Raw genomic sequence first — 15688 nt, 5'->3', positions numbered from 1 at the left:
CACGGTATTGTCGAAATTGATAAATAGCGCGAAAAATTTGAATTTGAAATTTTAATTAATATAGGTAGGTATATAAAATGACAGTTCTTGAGAATTCAAGGATTCACGTTCTGTTCGTGCCAGGGCGTGAAATATAATATCGTACTAATATTTAATTTTATTTCAAAAATAAATAAATAAACATTAAAAAAATTATTGACAACTGACAAGTACTAATTTTGTTTCTCACCTTCACTACCGAAATTTAAAATTTTAATTAATATTACTGTGATAAAAAATAAATAAATAAGTATAATTATTAATTAAATAAATTATTGATTGTTTAGGTATTTATAATTTTATTATTTTTCATTATCTTTCATTGTTTCGGGTAAACTTTTGTTTCTTGTATCTGATAAAAATATAAATAATATTGAAACAATAAATGCTCCGAAAGCCATCGCAAAAAAAGGCAGTCTATTTGATATTGATCCCTGTAAAAAATATAAATAATATAATTGAAAAATGATTATTAATGTTAAAAAAAAATTTAATTTAATTTTGAAATTTTTATAATTATTAACCAATTGTTCAGCATGAGTCGCAATTATTCCTCCAATACTAACAGACATAACAACAGCACCAATACCAGCATTTCTAATAACTGTTGGAAATTGTTCAGCTGCAAATAAATATATTGTTGAAAATGCTGCTGTTATACCCATTTTTCCAATCATATAAAATCCAATAAGAACATTAGAATCTAAAATATAAAAAAATTAATTAATTAATAAACAAAAAATAGTAAAAATTAAAATATAAATAAATATTTAATTTACAATTGACAAATATTCCTGTAGCTATCAGAGAAATTCCAGTTAAAATCATAGAACCACAGAGAATTTTTTTTCTACAAAATAAATCAACAGTAAAAATAAGAATAATGTAAACTGGTACTTCAACAAGACCAGAAACAATATGATTGATAAAATGATTGCCATTAAGATTTGTAGCTCCCCAAGATAAACTATAATATATACAACTTATCAAAGCCCTAAAAAAAAAAAAGAAAAAGAAAAAATTAACCAAATAAATATATGAATAAATATTTTTTTTTTTAAATAATAATCATTATTAAAACATACGAATTAAAACATAAAATAAATGTTTTTTTTCTAAGATTTGGATACTTAATAATTAAAGTTAAAATTGAAGTTTCATCAACAATTTCAAATTTATTTTTAGTTAGTAATTCATCAAGTGTAAAACGTGTTATTATTTTTTTATTTTCTTTAGCTGCTGATTCAAGTATATCTTTGGCTTTTTCAATTTTTCCTTTGGCAATTAACCAACGAGCTGATTCTGGCAAAAACCTTGAAAATTTTTAAAATAATTAATTGTTTTTGATATTTAAATATTAATGATGATTTTTAAAGGATCTTACCACCAGTAAAAAATTAATAAAATTGATGGTAGGGTCATAGCAAGCTGAAGATTTCTCCAGTTGCGAAAAAAATATGCCAATACTCCAACAAGTACATATCCAATTGACCAAAAAAGCTGACAAAGATTTCCTGTTATTCGACGTTTTGATGGTCCAACTATTTCTGCAGCTAAAATTGGAAAAAAAAAATTATTTTCACCAGAGCAAAAAGATATGAAAATTGTTTGCAAATTTCTTACACATTACATAGAGAATCGAAAAAAGACCTCCAACCGAAATTCCTACGATAAATCTTGAAATAACAAATGTCAGATAATTGGGTGAAAATGCAACAAATACACCTCCAACAAATTGAAGTGATTGTGATAAAAGAAAAATTGGTCGACGACCATATTTATCAGACAAGCTACCAAGAACCAAAGAGCCTAAAAATGATCCACTCATAAATATAGTATCTGATGTTGATCGCATCCAATCTTTATCACAAATCAAATTCCACTAAAATTATCAAATAAATTTTTTATCATTCAATTTATTTATTATTCAATAATAATATTAATTATTTATTTATATTATACCTCAGTAGTTGTTGATACACTAACAATATCTGTATTATAAATAAATTCATCACAATTATCACATGTATTATTTGATAAAATTATTTCCGCGTTATAACATCTAAAAAAAATTATTTAAATATTGATATTGATTGAGTAATATATGTTAATTAATATATATATTAATAATTTTATTATTTAAAAATTTTAACTTACTGATATTCTGGTTTGAAATTGAGAAATGAACCACAAATTTTATGCATCGCACTGAAAATTATTGGAATACAAAATAAAATACAATTTCGATATTGATATTTTCCAAATTCTCCAATTAGTAAAAAAACATCATCAAGAGCCATTATTTATTAATTTCTTAATTATTTAAAATTAAATTAATAAATGAAATTAAAAATTTTTTTTTAATTATTAAAAATGTAATTATTATTATACACTTATGTGATCATGGAAATTTTGACTCTAAATATTTCTAAGACACTTTTATTCTAGAAAAATATGCTAATGTCCAATGAGACATTGTTTAAACTGAAAAAAAATTTATAAAAAACATGTAGATATTAGTAAAACAGTTGACTTATCTGTCGTCGACTTACAAGCTAATCAACAGCCATTTATTTATCTTTTCGACGTTGAATGATTTATCATTGATATTACAAAAAAATAATACTAATAAATTGACATTTTATGTACAATAAATATCTTAAATAAACAAATTAAATTTCATTGAATATTAAAAGGAAAAAAAATAGTATTTATATGAAAAATAAAATTAATAATAATATAAATATTTAGTCTTTTAATTCTTCTCCATCTTTGAGGGTTTCTGGTAATGTTTTGTTGAGTGTTTCAGGTAAAAATGTGAAAAGTATTGAAACAAAAAATGCAGCAATACCCAAAAAAAAATAAGGTAGTCTATTTGATATTAATTCCTGTAAAAAAAGCAATAATTTTTCATTAAAAATATTTCTATTTTAGATAGTAATATTTGAATAATAATAATTACAAGTTGTTCAGCACGTGTGGCAATTATTCCACCAATGCCAATGGACATTGATGCAGCACCAACACCAACATTTCTAACAACCGTTGGAAATTGTTCAGCAGTGAATAAATAAAAAGTACCAAATGCTGTTGTTATACTCATTTTGCCAATCATGTAAATCACAACAATAACAGTAGAATCTAAATTGAAAAAAAAAAAACAATTAATAATTAAAATTTGATTATTAAAATGATTTCATGTATAAAAAATTTAATTTACCATTTACAAAAAATCCTGCAGCTACCAAAGAAATTCCAGTTGATAACATAGAAATACAAAGTATTTTTTTTCTACCAAAAATGTCAACAATAAAAACAAGAATAATATAAACTGGTGCTTCAACTAGACCAGATATAATATGAGTTGAAAATTTATTGTCACCAAGATTTGCTGCACCCCATGAGAGACTGTAATACGTACAGCTTATTAAAATCCTAAAAGAACAAAATTATGTAAATAAATAAAGGTGGACTAGAAAAATGAGGAAAAAAAAAAGATTTATTGTTATTAAAACTTACCAATTGACACAGATGATAATTGTTTTTTTCCTTAAATTTGGATATTTTAGAATTAAAGTAATCATTGAAGATTCATCAGCAGTCTCAACTTGATTCTTAGCAAGAAGTTGATCAAGTGTATCACTTGATATTATTTTTTTATTTTCTTTAGCTGCTGCTTGAAGTATTTCTTTAGCTTTTTCAATTTTACCCTTGGTAAGTAGCCAACGAGTTGACTCAGGCATCAACCTAAATCATGAATAAAAAATTAATATTTAAAAATGGATTTTCAATTATTTAAAATACCACAAGTCGTACCACCAGTAAATGAGGGAGAATATTGATGGAACAGTCATGGCAAGTTGAAGATTTCTCCAATTACGAAAAAAATATGCTAATACACCAACAAGTACATATCCAGTTGTCCAAAAAAGCTGACAACAAATACCAGTTATGCGACGTTTTGATGGACCAACCATTTCCAATGCTAATAAATTTTATTAAATTAATAATGTAAATTAAAATTATATAAATTATAAAGTTACTTACATATGACAAACGCAATTGTATAAACACCACCTACTGAAATGCCTACAATTAATCTCAATATAACGTAGGTAATATAATTTGGTGAAAATGCAATTGCCATTCCAGCAACAAGTTGTACAATCAAAGAGAAAAAAAATACTGGACGACGACCCATATGATCAGACAAACTTCCAAGACAAATACTTCCAACCATGACTCCTAAAATTTTATTTATATCAATATGTTTTTAATTAATTTTCATCAATAGTTGATAATTTATTTTTTATTTACCTGTCATAAGAAGAGACTCTGATGTTGATCTCATCCATTCTCTTTCACAAACTAAATTCCACTATTTGATAAATATATTAATAAATATTTAAATAATAGGTATATCTTTGAAATTAAAATGAGTTAATATTTAATTTTTTTTTACCTCAGTAGTTGTTGACACGTTGACAATATCAGTATCATAAATAAATTTATCACAGCTACCACAAGTTTCATTCGATAAAGATACATTTCGATTATAACATCTGTAAAAATTAAATAAATTGTAAATAATATCAATTGTTAATTTGAAATAATTAAACTTACCTAAATTCAGGTCTAAAATTAAGAAATGATCCAGAAATTTTGTTCATCGCACAAAATATTATTGGAATACAAAGTAAAATATATATTTTTCTTTGATATCTTCCAAATTCTCCAATACGTAAAATAACATCATCAACAGTCATTATTATCAATTAAAATAATTTAATAACTCATAAAAATCATAAAATTATTATTTTCAATTGTAAGAAAATCGTCTGAAAAATAAATTAAAATAATTAAACAAATCAGTAAATCAATAATAACAATAATAATTAAACAATGGAAAAGAATTTTTAAAAAATATTTTTTTATTTCGACTGTTTTCGAAACACCATAGAAAAAAAATAGAAAAAAAAAAAGAAGGGATTGATGTCATCTGACTGCACCGGTCCATACACCGGTTTATGTCCCCCTCGAATGCACATGTTTTTTTTTTTTTTTTTTTATCTATTTCTAGTTCTAACGGATTCTAACCTTATAACCATCAACAAAAAAAATAATTAATTTTGATTTATCCTTTACATGTTTATCCAATAATATTGTAACAAAACTTCACCTACATGACGATTTTTTATCACCTACTTGTGATTATCTGATTACATTTATTTTTAAATGAAAACTTTTTTAATATATATATATACTTGAATATTTTTAAAATTAATTTAACAACTTACTTATTGAGAAAAATACTTGAAGGTAAAATTTTTGTTGAAATTTTCAACTCAAACATTCACACATGCAAACATAAAAATTAAAAATTAACATGCGGCTTATCTGACGGTTCCTTTGTGAACGAACCAACAACTTGTTTGTTTATTTATATTATAATAAAATTTTTAAATTTGCTATTAGTATAATGAGACAAAAATGTAAACAAATTATAAATAAAATAGACATTTTAATAATTATTATTAAATTAAATTAAAGAAACGAGATAAAAATTATTTTTTGTAAATTTTTACTAAAAATAAAATTAATCTGTATATATATCTGTATATTTGGATTTTGATTATACAATATTTGAAAAATAATTATTAAATGTCAATTGTTAATGTAAATGAGGATAATTATTTAAAGATTTTATATCATTCTTCATCACTCAGTGTGTCTCGTAATTTCTGGTTGAATGTTTCCGGTAAAAATGTAAAAAGTATGACAATAAAAATACTTGCAATACTCATTACAAAATAAGGTAGTCTATTCGAGATTAATGCCTGTAAAAAAAAATGGTTAAAATAGTTTTTATAAATTTTTAAAATAATAATTAATTTTTCAACTAACAAGTTCGCCAGCCCGTGTGGCAATTATTCCGCCAATACCAATGGACATTGCAGCAGCACCAACTCCAGCATTTCTAACAATTGTTGGATATTGTTCGGCAGTAAATAGATAAAAAGTACCAAATGCTGCTGTTACACCAATTTTTCCAAGCATGTACATGACAATATGAACATCAGGATCTAAAATTAATTAAAGAAAAAATTATTATAAATTGAATATATACAAGTAGTAAAATTATTTTAATTAATTTACAATTTATAAACAGCCCTGTAGCTACGAGGGAAATTCCGGTTAAAATTATAGAACCAAAGAGTATTTTTTTTCTACCAAATATGTCAACAATAAAAATAAGAGTAATATAAACTGGTGCTTCAACAAGACCAGAAATAATATGATTTAAAAAATGATAACCACTAAGATTCGCAGCACCAAACGATAAACTGAAATACGTACAGCTTATCAAAATCCTAAAAGAAGAAATTATGTAAATAAATAAATAGGTGGACTGGAAAAAGAGAAAAAAAAAAGATTTATTGTTATTAAAACTTACCAATTGACACAAATGATAATTGTTTTTTTCCTTAAATTTGGATATTTTAAAATTAAAGTAATCATTGAAGATTCATCAGCAGTCTCAACTTGATTCTTAGCAAGAAGTTGATCAAGTGTATCAATTGATATTATTTTTTTATTTTCTTTAGCTGCTGCTTGAAGTATTTCTTTAGCTTTTTCAATTTTACCCTTGGTAAGTAGCCAACGTGTTGACTCAGGCATGAACCTAAATCATGAATAAAAAATTAATATTTAAAAATGAATTTTTAATTATTTAAAATACCACAAGTCCTACCACCAATAAATTAGAAAAAATATTAATGGTAAATTCATGGCAAGTTGAAGATTTCTCCAATTACGAAAAAAATATGCCAATACTCCAACAAGTACATATCCAGTTGTCCAAAAAAGGTGATAACAAATACCAGTTATTCGACGTTTTGTAGGGCCAACCATTTCTAGTGCTGAAAAATTTTATTAAATTGAAAATGCTATATTATTTGGATAATATAATAAGTCACTTGCCCATGACGTAAGTTGTTGTGAAAATTCCACCGAGTGAAATGCCCACAATTAATCTCAGTATAACATAAGTAATATAATTTGGTGAAAATACAATTGCCATTCCAGCAATAAGTTGAATAATCAAAGAGACAAGAAATACTGGACGACGACCCATATGATCAGACAAACTTCCAAGACAAATGCTTCCAATCATGACTCCTGTTTAATGATAAAAATTTTATTTATATCAATATGTTTTTAATTAATTTTCATTAATGGTTGATAATTTATTAATTATTTACCTGTCATAAGGAGAGACTCTGATGTTGATCTCATCCATTCTCTTTCACAAACTAAATTCCACTAAATATTTAAAATTATTTGATAAATATATTAATAAATATTTAAATAATATATCTTTGAAATTAAAATGAGCTAATATTTTTAATCAAATAATTTAATTTTTTACCTCTGTCGTTGTTGATACGCTTACAATATCTGTATTAAAAATAAATTCATCACAATCATCACATGTATTATTTGATAAAGATATGTTTCGATCATAACATCTGTAAAAATAAATAAATTGTATATAATATTAATTGTTATTTTGAAATAATTAAACTTACTCAAATTCTGGTCTAAAATTAAGAAATGATCCACATATTTTATTCATCGCACAAAATATTATTGGGATACAAAGTAAAATATATATTTTTCTTTGATATCTCCCGAATTCTCCGATTTCTACAATAACATCGTCGAGCGCCATTTGTTTTTTAATTCCCAAACTTATTTAATTTAATATTATTATTTCTATTACTAATTAATATATAATCTTATCAATTATCATAGACAATTGTGTCAATGGAAAAAAAAATTATTAAGTAAACTTGCATGTCTATGTGCCAACAACTTGAACATTAATAATTGTTTCATTATCAGCATATAATATAATACGAGGTTGTCATTATTTTACGTTAAATATCATCGAATAACAATCAGTCAATTTTTCAATAAAAAAAAAAAGTGAAAATATTTGATTAAAAAAATAAATAATAAGTTTTTTAAGATGAAATATTTAATTGATCATAAAAATTACAACTAGTTTCAATCATGATTGCAATACCATAAAAAAAAATTGAGGCGAGACCCTACCGGGTCTCCTGATAATAAAAAATAAAAATAATAAAAAAATTAAAATTAACCAATATATTTTTTTTAATTATCAATCAATCATCAGATAAATATTTATCTCAAACAATTTTTATTGTATAAACAATTTTACAAATTCGTCAATATAAGTTTTCATTTTTTAATATTTTATTTATATTTAGCATATAATAATCATACTGTTTTGAATTTTTTTTTAATGACGATTATATTGCCCCCTTTAGCTGAAATAATGAATTATTAATCAGCTGTGTTTATTATTATTGTTATTTATTATTATTATTATTATTCTGTTTTTATAGTTTTATTGCGCAGGCTTCCATCACTTTCTATTTCTACGAATTGTGTGCCTAATTTTCAAGAACAACATTATTACGTTCCAGACAAAAAAATACTTTACATGAAATTGTCATAAGATATTGTAAATTAAAATTAAATTGAGTGATTGATTGGAAAAAATATTTTAAAAAATGTCAGATATCGATAAAAGTTTTACTGATCTTCAAAATGTCATTCTTAATTTTGATGACGATAACAAGAAAAATGTGAGTAATAAAAATAAACAAACAAATAAATAATAATAATAGTAATATTATTTTATAAAAAATAATAGCATAATAATATTAATAATATATATTATTTTTTTTTAAGCAAAATGATGGAAGAAAAATAAAAAGCATACGTCATTTTTCTGATGGGGAACTTGTGGAGTATGAGGATGATGAAGTTGACATTGATACACATAAAGATCAATTGAATGTCGTACAGGTTGACCCAGTAAGTAAACAAATGACTCATTGATTTGTTAATTTTTAATAATATCAAGGGGTGATATTGTCGTGGCTAATAAAAAAAAAATAAAAATTGATTTTTCATTATAAACACAAGGTCAAAAGACTATTAAAAAAATATTTAAATTATAGAAATCACTAACTTGGGTACCTTGGACATGGCATCAAACATCTTGGCTATGTTCAAAAGTTATTCATGGCTGCGATTATGCTGGAGAAACACTTGCTAATTTTCTTGGTATAACATCACCAAAATATCAATTTGAAATAAATGAATATAATCGTATTAAAAAAGCTGAAGATGCAGAAAAACAACAAGAACAAGTTGAAATGGCTGGTTGGAAAGAACAACACAAATACAATGATCTAATTGAAACATCAAATGGAACAAATTTAAACAATCAACAATGTGTACAATCACAATAAAAAAATAAAAAATAAAAAATCCAAGAACTGATGGCAATCTACGCTTAAAAATTTTTAATAATTATATTTTTCTTAAAAACTAAAAATAATATTAAAAAAAATATATAATTATTTCTCTAATTATAATTACCAATAAGTATATTACCAATGTAAAATTATATGTTGCATTTTATTATTAAATTTTAACAGTCTTTGACAGATAATACCTGACGTTAATTAATTTATTTCCTTTTATTTTATAAATGAAAAAATATAAATAAAAATATTAAGTTGTATTTGAGGTGAAATATTATTAAGAAAAATATTAAATAATTTTTATGTTTCTGGTACAAATCTATGCAGTGCACTGGTCAAGACTAGCAATGAACTTTGTAGACCTTGTGGAAGATGTCTTTGTAACCATGCACCTTTATATTGTTCAATATGTGCAATCATTTTATTAGCAATATCAGTACGAAATGTTGGTGGTAAATTACAAACACCAAGATTAATAACAGCAAGACCCATATTACTATTTGGATTAACACCAACACCAATAAGTGTTCTACCAATTTTACATGCTGTTAACATTAAATCAGCAGTTAATTGAAGTTCTTGTATTTCCATTGATCCAAATTTTGATGTTATATTTGCCTCATAAAGACCATGTGTAACACGTTTTATTTGTTTAGTCATTTTAATAAATAAATCAGATGATAAAAATTCTAAATTAACATTATCAGGATCAGTTAATAAACGATATAATGTTGATCCTCTATTATCTGGTATTTGTTGTAAATCATTTGCATCTTGATTTTTACTTAATGTCAATACTAGAGTATCAATTTTTCCCAATTCCAATATGGCATTACCAATTTTATTTTCTAAATCATGAAATACATGAATATTTAATATATTTGTTAGATATAATTTTTTTTGATTCATTTTTATATTATCATGTGTATCATAAGGATCAATTGGACCAAGTTCAATATCAGTATCAGGATTCCATGATAAACCAGCAGCAATTAAATAACCAATCCATGAAAATGGATGTGGTGTTAAATGATGACTACCAGACCAATGTGCAACAACAATACCAATTGAATTTTGTTCAATTGATGTTTTAATTGCATTTTTAGTATTTGCCAATGTTGATGCTGGACAACCAGCAAGACTATTATAACTTGCTGTACCAGAACTTGGTAATACATTACCACCAGCAATTTTAAATGCTTCTGTCCATTCAGAAAAATCATAATCAGCTTGAAAACCATACTCAACAAGTATAACATTACTTGGTACATTACGAAATTCTGGTTTTGAATGTAAACCATTTGAACATAATAATAATGTTGTATTTGAATTTAAATTTAATATATGCCATAGTTCTTGAAGACATGAATATGATTTAAATACTTCTGACATATCAGTTTCAACTGTTTCATTGATTGATATACTTGAATCAAGATTATCTGGTTGTACAAGAAGACTAGCAAGTCTTGGTCCAACATGTACATATGTTAAACTTGGAAATGTTGATAATAATTCTTGAAATATTGGCCACATTTGTTGTAAATGACGTTGACTTACATTTGAATCAACATCAAGTGCTGGAATTAAATCTAAATGACGATCTCTACAATAACGATCAAGTGTAACCATTTCTGATCTTGTATAACATAATTGCCAATCACAACTTGGTGTTAATCTTGAATATAAATGAAGATGTGATATTTTAAATGTTGACCATAAATCAATTGTATGAAATAAATAATCCAATGTTGGTGTTCTTCCTCTTGGTGATATATCTAATAATATACCTCTGTGAATAAATTTTGGTTCATCTTTTATTAATACTGTTGGAATTTCACATATTTCTGGTGTTATAGAATTTTTACATAAACGTAATATTTGTATAAATGTTGATATTGCATAATGAAGACCAGCAAGACTACCAGCAGTTACTTTTATTGAATTTTGTGATACATGAAGTTGATAGCCTTGTGTTACATTGAATAAATTACGATTAACAATACATTCAATTCTATTATCACCAAGCCATCTACCTGAACCTGGTTGTACTTCACCAACTTTAACATCATGTCCTAATTCAAGTAAATGTGATCTACTTACTTCCCATACATCAAGTATATCATGAATTGATTCACTACCTTGAATAATTGATATAAATAATTCTTTACCAGCAATAAATGGCGCTGAATTATGACCAAGTTTAATTATTGTTTTTGGCTGTGGCCAAATTAAATTCCAAATACATGATTTATCATTTAATGATGTATTAATATTATCATTATCATTTATATTATCTCTAACACCAGTTGGCTGTTCAAATAATGGATCTGTTGATTTACTTGAATCAATTGATAGTTGACTCATATTTGTTGATATACTTTTTTGACTAAAATTATTTATATCTTGTTGATAATTATTATTATCAATTTTATCATTATTATCATTATTATTTGAAATAATAAATTGCATCATTGTACATATTGCAAGCTGTTTATTACGTGATAATTCATATGGACTTTTACCAGCAAATGTACCTTGTAAAGCACGTATATGTGGATTTGCACCAGCATTTAATAACTCTTGGCATATATCAATATCATCACGATCAACAGCTTCATGTAGTGGTGTTGCACCACAACCATTTTTAGCATTAACATCAGCACCACGATTTAATAGACACTGTACTATTTCTTTATTACCAAAACATGCTGCCCAATGTAATGGTGTATTTTTACTACCTTCTGAATCCCAAGAATTAACATCAATTCCAGCTGTTATCAATAATAACACTCGATCAATACTGTAATTATTATTAGATATTATCAAATTATTAGCTATTTTTTAAATTTATTTTTTTTTTAAACTTACTCTGATGCAGCTGTTGCTCTTAATAATTCTTCAACATAAATTAAACGAATAGCATCACTTGCTGCAACATCAATTGCATTGTGTCCATGTGCATTTTTAACTGTTGGATCAGCACCACAATTTAATAATGTTCTTACAACATCAACTTGATTTGTCTAAGTATCAAAAAAAATTACTTGAATTAATTTTATTTCATTTTGTTAATTAATAATTATACTCATTACCTTTGAGGCATATGATAAAAATGTTCCTTCTTCAAGAAATGGCTGATTAAGAATTTCTTCTCTTGTAATACCCTCACCAACATCACCATTGTCACCTGTTAATTAAGTATAAATCAATTATAAATATTGACACTTTTTTAATTACATATTTTTTGTTTTTTTAATGACGTGTCTGGTTACGTACATGCACCGAGTAATGATCGTAAAATATCAGTACGTCCGTGATCAATTGCAGTTTTAATGTCTGTACAAATATCCTGCATTTCAATAAAATATTTAATTTATCAAGCAACAATTATTATAAACATTTTAAATAATACACAAATATATTTATCAGACAATCTGTCAAAAAGATTAAAATAATAAAATAAACATTACAAATGTCGCCGGAAAATGGCGACTGAATTTCGACTCGATCGATAATCTAGATTGTTTTTTTGTGTTTGGAAAAAAAATGGTTTTAATTTATTATTAACAATTAAATGGTATATGTGAGAATGTTTATTTATTTTGTAAATTTTTTTCTTTCTTGTGTGAATTATGTATATACATGTAGATTAATTTTTGTCACTACGGACTAAAAGGATTTCTAAAAAAAAAAAAAAAAGATTAAAAAAAATTAACGGATTTAAACAAATCCGTGTAATTACTATGAAATATTTTGTTGTTTTTTTTTTTAATTTAAAATTCTTTTTATTTTTTTTGTCATCTTTCGGCATATCAAGTGAAAATAATAATTGTAAAAAGGAAAATAATTAAAAGATCGTTTAAACGATGATTATTGTGACTCGGCTTGGCTGAAAAAACCAACGTGTTTATTTCTAATCACCTCATCAATTCCTGTAACAAAAAAAAATTAATATTTCATTAATAATATTCTTCAAAAAAAGACAATTAAATATTTGATAATTTTTTTATTTAAATATCAGGCTGCCAAGATTTTCTTCATTATTTTAATCTGACTGTGAAATTAATTTGCGAAACCTTCACGTTTATCATCATATTTATTTTTTTTTTCAAGTAAATATTATTCGAATATCAAAAAAAAATTATATCTCACCTCAGTATCCTTATCACATCGTTAATTCCTGTAACAAAAAAACATAAATAATTAATAATTACATTCAGAATAATTGTGTATTGATAAGAAATAATTTTTTTTTAAAAGAAAAATAATTTAATCAGTCTGCCAAGATTTTCTTCATAATTTTTTAATATCTGACTGTGAAATAAATTTGCGAAACCTTCACGTTTATCATCATGTTAAATTTTGATTCAATTAAATTTAAATAATAATATATTATTAATTTTTCAACTTACCATGATGGCATTTACGATGTCATTCTGGTTATTTTTCAAGGCTTTGATTGCCTTCGCCCTTGAAACATTAGCTTGGTTTCTCACCAAATCAACATCTTTTTCTTCAACTCCAGTTTCATCAATTTCTTCCTCATCTTCTTCTTGGATTGGTGCAGCAAATTGCTATAAAATTAATTTATTAGTTAGTAATGCACAAAATAAAATACATTTAACATTAAATATTTGTAAATAAAAAAAATATTCATCAGGCTGCCAAGATTTTCTTCATTATTTTTTTACATCTGACTGTGAAATATATTTTGCGAAACCTTCACGTTTATCATCATTAAATATTTTATTAACAAGGCAATTTAAAATTAAAAATATTAATCAACTCACCACGTTGTTCATGGCATTAGCAAGTGATGGGATATTTGCTGGTTCCTTGAATTTTTCAGCAGCAGCAACTTGAGCTTGTTGGCTAAGATCTTCAATCTAAAAAATATTTAAAAAAATACAACATGATTAATAATTTAAAAAACAAGACTATTGTTGATTTTCTTCAATGTAAAATAATTATTTTTTTGTTTTTTAATTACCTTGGCTTCACCAAAAATGATGTATGTATCAGATGCTGGATTTTTAAGAACATCAGGTTTGTTAATAACAAAAAGTATATTTTTAGATTTACGAATAGTAACTCTGTTAACACCCTGAACAAGTTTAAGTCCAAGTTTGCTCATGAGTTTTCTTGCTTTTTTTTCACTACGACTTTGCTTTGCCTTTGAAACACCATCCATTGGTGTATCAGCAACATTTGCACCAGAAAAAGTTGCTCCACCAATTGTTGTTGGGTGTTCAAGTTCTGGTACTGAATCATCTGAATCAGAGTCAGTGCCTGATCCAGCATTTTCAAGTTCAACCTTTGATGGCTCAAAGCTTGTGGCTTTATCCAATTCAGTTAATTCTGGCATTTTTTTTTATCTAAAAATTAATTATTAATATTAAATACACAATTTATTATTATTATTATTCAAATATGGCTGAGATGAACAAGTAAGTGAGCTAATGTTGCAAGACAAGATTAAACTAGACGAGCCATTTTTGGAATTAAAAAAAAAAAAAGACCATGGCGTCGTCCATCATCATAAAAAAAAAAAAAACTTGCACTAAAAATCACTCCATGAAAAATCTAATCAACAATAGAAATTGTACAATAATCATAACACAATTATCACATTGTAATCACGTGTTTGTTGACATAATTAATCAAATAAAATTATCAACTTTTTATGAAACACTCATTACATTGAATTAGAATTTATAAAAAAGAAAAAAAAATTTGGTTAGAAACGCAAATGATGAACACGACATTTTATAAATTTACCTCGTGGAAAATAATATTACCAATGGGCAGTGTTATATATAATTTTTAATATATTAATAATAAATTTATAATTTAATTAAAATTTAGAATAATTAATAAACCAATATGATGGAATTTGTAGTTATGGATTTACCTTTTTATTGTATTTTTCAACGTGAATTAAAATTGTACAAAATTCTTTTTACAATTGCTCTCTCTCCAACTGATAGACTCGCCGGAAATTGCGATAATTTTTTTTTAAAGAAGGGGGGCGAGAGAGAATCAAGAGAGCTTCCATATTTAAGCCGCATTTTCAATGAAAAATTAATGGCGGATAAATGCATCTGCGCAAAACAATATTAAATTTAAAAATAAAGCGGTAAAAAAAAAAAGACATTATTTCTACAATAAAAAAAAAAAAAGCACAATAATTATTTAACTAAATAAATTTTTTTATAATTAATTTAATTGTTATTTATTGTATTAATAATAATTTTTTTTTTTTTATATTTTAAATTAGTATTATG

General features: G+C 25.0%; 5 protein-coding genes across 5 annotated transcripts; 1 reads left to right on the top strand and 4 right to left on the bottom strand.

Moving 5' to 3' along the window:
• Nucleotides 1-326: 326 nt before the first annotated feature.
• On the bottom strand, nt 327-4805 carry LOC122847830 (organic cation transporter protein-like). The gene is made up of 16 exons (XM_044145687.1): nt 4663-4805; nt 4502-4601; nt 4357-4417; nt 4087-4284; nt 3856-4024; nt 3559-3786; nt 3461-3474; nt 3002-3180; nt 2197-2333; nt 2002-2101; nt 1663-1921; nt 1424-1592; nt 1125-1352; nt 819-1033; nt 564-742; nt 327-473 (listed from the first exon to the last, which is right to left on the bottom strand). The coding sequence occupies exons 1-16, from the start codon at nt 4803-4805 to the stop codon at nt 342-344; spliced, it is 2511 nt and encodes an 836-aa protein (XP_044001622.1). The 3' UTR covers nt 327-341.
• A 1129-nt stretch (nt 4806-5934) lies between these two features.
• Nucleotides 5935-7675, bottom strand: LOC122847829 (organic cation transporter protein-like). The gene is made up of 8 exons (XM_044145686.1): nt 7629-7675; nt 7469-7568; nt 7302-7362; nt 7021-7218; nt 6791-6959; nt 6494-6721; nt 6196-6410; nt 5935-6122 (listed from the first exon to the last, which is right to left on the bottom strand). Exons 1-8 carry the CDS (start codon nt 7673-7675, stop codon nt 5935-5937), a joined length of 1206 nt encoding a protein of 401 aa, XP_044001621.1.
• A 799-nt stretch (nt 7676-8474) lies between these two features.
• Nucleotides 8475-9437, top strand: LOC122860875 (protein FAM177A1-like). Its single transcript, XM_044164913.1, has 3 exons — nt 8475-8717; nt 8824-8949; nt 9096-9437. The coding sequence occupies exons 1-3, from the start codon at nt 8643-8645 to the stop codon at nt 9387-9389; spliced, it is 495 nt and encodes a 164-aa protein (XP_044020848.1). The 5' UTR covers nt 8475-8642; the 3' UTR covers nt 9390-9437.
• A 102-nt stretch (nt 9438-9539) lies between these two features.
• LOC122860861 lies at nt 9540-12893 on the bottom strand. Its single transcript, XM_044164881.1, has 4 exons — nt 12681-12893; nt 12497-12591; nt 12273-12427; nt 9540-12204 (listed from the first exon to the last, which is right to left on the bottom strand). The coding sequence occupies exons 1-4, from the start codon at nt 12757-12759 to the stop codon at nt 9705-9707; spliced, it is 2829 nt and encodes a 942-aa protein (XP_044020816.1). The 5' UTR covers nt 12760-12893; the 3' UTR covers nt 9540-9704.
• Nucleotides 12894-12982: 89 nt separating this feature from the next.
• Nucleotides 12983-15422, bottom strand: LOC122860869 (nascent polypeptide-associated complex subunit alpha). The gene is made up of 6 exons (XM_044164906.1): nt 15316-15422; nt 14395-14779; nt 14195-14290; nt 13817-13978; nt 13557-13584; nt 12983-13336 (listed from the first exon to the last, which is right to left on the bottom strand). Exons 2-5 carry the CDS (start codon nt 14767-14769, stop codon nt 13570-13572), a joined length of 648 nt encoding a protein of 215 aa, XP_044020841.1. The 5' UTR covers nt 14770-14779; nt 15316-15422; the 3' UTR covers nt 12983-13336; nt 13557-13569.
• Between the last annotated feature and the right edge of the window lie 266 nt (nt 15423-15688).

This window comes from Aphidius gifuensis, linkage group LG1 (genome assembly GCF_014905175.1).
Source record: "Aphidius gifuensis isolate YNYX2018 linkage group LG1, ASM1490517v1, whole genome shotgun sequence".
In the NCBI taxonomy this organism is placed as follows: Eukaryota; Metazoa; Arthropoda; class Insecta; order Hymenoptera; family Braconidae; genus Aphidius; species Aphidius gifuensis.
This window is presented reverse-complemented; position numbering and strand designations above follow the sequence as displayed.

What these genes read in the sequence shown, in the direction of transcription:
- LOC122847830 (XM_044145687.1), bottom strand. Translation starts at nt 4,805, where the DNA reads ATGACTGTTGATGATGTTATTTTACGTATTGGAGAATTTGGAAGATAT. An exon ending in AGAGTCTCTTCTTATGACAG is followed by an intron (nt 4,285 to 4,356) that starts GTAAATAAAAAA and finishes ATAAAATTTTAG; the next exon opens with GAGTCATGGTTGGAAGTATT. An exon ending in TTTATTTTATGTTTTAATTC is followed by an intron (nt 1,034 to 1,124) that starts GTATGTTTTAAT and finishes TTTTTTTTTTAG; the next exon opens with GGCTTTGATAAGTTGTATAT.
- LOC122847829 (XM_044145686.1), bottom strand. Translation starts at nt 7,675, where the DNA reads ATGAATAAAATATGTGGATCATTTCTTAATTTTAGACCAGAATTTGA. An exon ending in CACAACAACTTACGTCATGG is followed by an intron (nt 6,960 to 7,020) that starts GCAAGTGACTTA and finishes AAAATTTTTCAG; the next exon opens with CACTAGAAATGGTTGGCCCT. An exon ending in TTTTTTCTAATTTATTGGTG is followed by an intron (nt 6,722 to 6,790) that starts GTAGGACTTGTG and finishes TTCATGATTTAG; the next exon opens with GTTCATGCCTGAGTCAACAC.
- LOC122860875 (XM_044164913.1), top strand. Translation starts at nt 8,643, where the DNA reads ATGTCAGATATCGATAAAAGTTTTACTGATCTTCAAAATGTCATTCTT. An exon ending in ATGACGATAACAAGAAAAAT is followed by an intron (nt 8,718 to 8,823) that starts GTGAGTAATAAA and finishes TTTTTTTTTAAG; the next exon opens with CAAAATGATGGAAGAAAAAT. An exon ending in ATGTCGTACAGGTTGACCCA is followed by an intron (nt 8,950 to 9,095) that starts GTAAGTAAACAA and finishes TTTAAATTATAG; the next exon opens with AAATCACTAACTTGGGTACC.
- LOC122860861 (XM_044164881.1), bottom strand. Translation starts at nt 12,759, where the DNA reads ATGCAGGATATTTGTACAGACATTAAAACTGCAATTGATCACGGACGT. An exon ending in ACGATCATTACTCGGTGCAT is followed by an intron (nt 12,592 to 12,680) that starts GTACGTAACCAG and finishes CTTAATTAACAG; the next exon opens with GTGACAATGGTGATGTTGGT. An exon ending in AGAGCAACAGCTGCATCAGA is followed by an intron (nt 12,205 to 12,272) that starts GTAAGTTTAAAA and finishes TAATAATTACAG; the next exon opens with TATTGATCGAGTGTTATTAT.
- LOC122860869 (XM_044164906.1), bottom strand. Translation starts at nt 14,769, where the DNA reads ATGCCAGAATTAACTGAATTGGATAAAGCCACAAGCTTTGAGCCATCA. An exon ending in TCATTTTTGGTGAAGCCAAG is followed by an intron (nt 14,291 to 14,394) that starts GTAATTAAAAAA and finishes AATATTTTTTAG; the next exon opens with ATTGAAGATCTTAGCCAACA. An exon ending in CTAATGCCATGAACAACGTG is followed by an intron (nt 13,979 to 14,194) that starts GTGAGTTGATTA and finishes TTAATTTTATAG; the next exon opens with CAATTTGCTGCACCAATCCA.